General features: G+C 36.8%; 1 protein-coding gene across 1 annotated transcript; it reads right to left on the bottom strand.

The window, feature by feature from the left end:
* Nucleotides 1–259: 259 nt before the first annotated feature.
* Nucleotides 260–871, bottom strand: LOC109162278 (uncharacterized mitochondrial protein AtMg00810-like). Its single transcript, XM_019310998.1, has one exon. It carries the CDS (start codon nt 869–871, stop codon nt 260–262), a length of 612 nt encoding a protein of 203 aa, XP_019166543.1.
* Between the last annotated feature and the right edge of the window lie 1,990 nt (nt 872–2,861).

Genomic DNA, 2,861 nt, shown 5'->3' with positions numbered 1-2,861 from the left:
CTAGAGGGAATTAGACAGTAATCGTACAAACTCCGAGAGCTGCGCGAAGTAATTCAAACCTGAATTTGTCTAATGGCTTTGTGAATAGATCTGCAAGATTTTTGTCAGTAGAAATATAGTCTAACGTAATTTCTTTGTCTTCGACTAGTTCACGGATGAAATGATGACGTATGTCTATGTGCTTTGTCCGGGAATGTTGTACCGGGTTTTTAGATATGTTGATCGCACTAGTGTTGTCACAGAAGAGGGTCATATTTTTCTAATCAAACCCGTAGTCTGAAAGCATTTGACGCATCCAAAGCAGTTGAGTACAGCAACTACCTTCAGCTATGTACTCAGCTTCTGCAGTGCTGAGCGATATTGAATTCTGCTTTTTACTCAACCAGGCAACTAGATTTTTCCCGATAAAGAAGCATCCTCCTGACGTGTTTTTTCTATCATCGGCGTTACCATCCCAGTCAGCATCACTAAAATCTGTAAGACTAAGATTAGTGTCAGTGGAATACCAAATACCATAACTGTTTGTACCTTTAACGTATTTTATAATACGTTTGACTGCCATCAAGTGCGATTCTTTTGGATCAGCTTGATAGCGTGCACACATTCTAACACTTACCATGATGTCTGGTCTACTAGCAGTTAAGTACAGTAGACTGCAAATCATTCTCCTGTACAAGGTGGAGTCAACATAAGTTCCTTGGTTGTCTTTAGATAATTTTGTAGTCGTTGAAACGGGTGTCCAGGCATCTTTCGCCGATTCAAGACCAAATTTGGATATGAGATTTTTCGCATATTTCGCTTGAGAAATAAATATCCCTTCTTTTGACCGATTGACTTGTAATCCCAGAAAGTAAGTCAGCTCTCCGATCATACTCGTTTCAAACTCTTGTTTCATAACTTTGACCAGTCTGTCCGTTTCACCTGTCTGTGGGGGCCCAAACACAATATCGTCAACGTAAACTTGTGCAATGGTTATGTTTTTACCTGATCGTTTTATAAACTTGTGCAACCTAATCGATTATGCACCGCGCGTCTTTTTTTAAAATGAAAATAAACAGTGTTTGTTTCCGCCGTTCCGCACCTTTTTACAAAAAGTAACTCTGTTATTCAGTGTCATTTTGTATACACTGCAGTTTCAGTTCAACAAAACTACAGTTTCATTTTGATATAACTATAGTTTCATTTGATATTTTATAGACTCAAATATGTGAAAATATTATTTAATTTTATTTTATATACACTATAGTTTTATTAAAACATAACTACATGATCATTTTGATATAATTACAGCTTCATTGTACAATATACACTCAAATATGTGAAATGTTATTCAGTTTCATTTTATATACACTGCAGTTTCACTTCACTATAACTACAGTATCATTTTAATATAACTGCAGTGTCGGTTTAGATATACTGTAGTGTCAGTAGGTGTTTAATACACCAAACAAGCGGACTCCGTGAACTCTAACGGCGGGCCGTTTCTTTACTTAAAGAAACGGTGCCGTTTTTTACCGCGGTGCACATGCACCGCGGTCTATAATATAACGACTGGTTTTGTCTGATCCCCCTTGTTAGAAATAAAGTGTAATGGTTTTGATATGCCAAATATGTATTTGTAGATCCCCCAATTTTATTTCTTAGGTCTAGTAGAGTCTTAGACCATGATCGGGAAATTATTTAAGTTGCAAAAGAGAAAAACAGAGGAAGATGCATGAAAATGGAAGAAGAGGATATCAAGCCTAAAATCAAGAATTTGTCTGGAGAAAATGGCAAATTGAAGAAGAAAATTAATGGTGTAATATTCACGTCAAAGCTGCTAAAGAAGATATCCCAGAAGAATTTTCGTGAAGAAAATTACGAATTGAAGAATGCATGAAATTAACTTGGAGATCAAGCATCTATAGAAAGAAAGGAGTACATCAAAGAAGATTGGGGATTTACTCAATGAGGTGTACGAACGAAGTGGATGATGCTTGATATATTATGTGAAATGGCTCAAGTTCGAAACTCACTATCAACAATTTTACAAGGTAAAATTTGGGAAGCCAAATTAATTTAATCTGATGGAGTTGGGCGCTAGTCTACCTATGGGCGCCGATTACAAGTGGAAATTGGGAAGCAATTTCACTTGGGTGGCAATTGAGAAGCAATTGCACTTGGGAGCCAATTCAAAAGGGAATTGGGAGCCGATTTCATAGCCAATTGAAATTGGGAGCGTTTCGAAGCAATTGAAGTCGAAATCAATTGGAATTGGGAGCGTTTCGAAGCAATTGAAGTCGAAATCAATTGGAATTGGGAGCTAGTTCAGAGAAATTGAAATAATGGAATCAATTCAAATTGGGAGCCAATGTAGAATTAAAATTGGGAGCCAATTCAAGTTGTTGTATGGGATGCAATTCAGATTGGGGACCAATTAAAGGAAGACATGAAATTGAAATAATGGAATCAATTCAAATTGGGAGCCAATGTAGAATTAAAATTGGGAGCCAATGTAGAATTAAAATTGGGAGCCAATTCAAGTTGTTGTATGGGATGCAATTCAGATTGGGGACCAATTAAAGGAAGACATTGAGGAGCAATTGAATTGAGATAAAATTCAAGAGAAGTCCAATTTCGAAGTCAACATTGAAGAAGTAATTGAAGCACCAGGAGATGTTGGGAGCCAATTGCAAGTCAAAGTCAATTGGGAGCCAATTACAAAGGAGAAATTCAAATTGGGTGCCAATTACAAGTCAATTGACATTGGGTGTCAATTACAAAGGAGAAATTCAAATTGGGTGGAAGTTCAAAGCCAATTTGATATTTGAGAACACCCAGACGTGAGAATGAAGAAGATGAAGACGAACTTACAGTGAAAA

This window comes from Ipomoea nil, unplaced genomic scaffold, assembly GCF_001879475.1.
Source record: "Ipomoea nil cultivar Tokyo-kokei standard unplaced genomic scaffold, Asagao_1.1 scaffold2928, whole genome shotgun sequence".
Classification (NCBI taxonomy): Eukaryota; Viridiplantae; Streptophyta; class Magnoliopsida; order Solanales; family Convolvulaceae; genus Ipomoea; species Ipomoea nil.
This window is presented reverse-complemented; position numbering and strand designations above follow the sequence as displayed.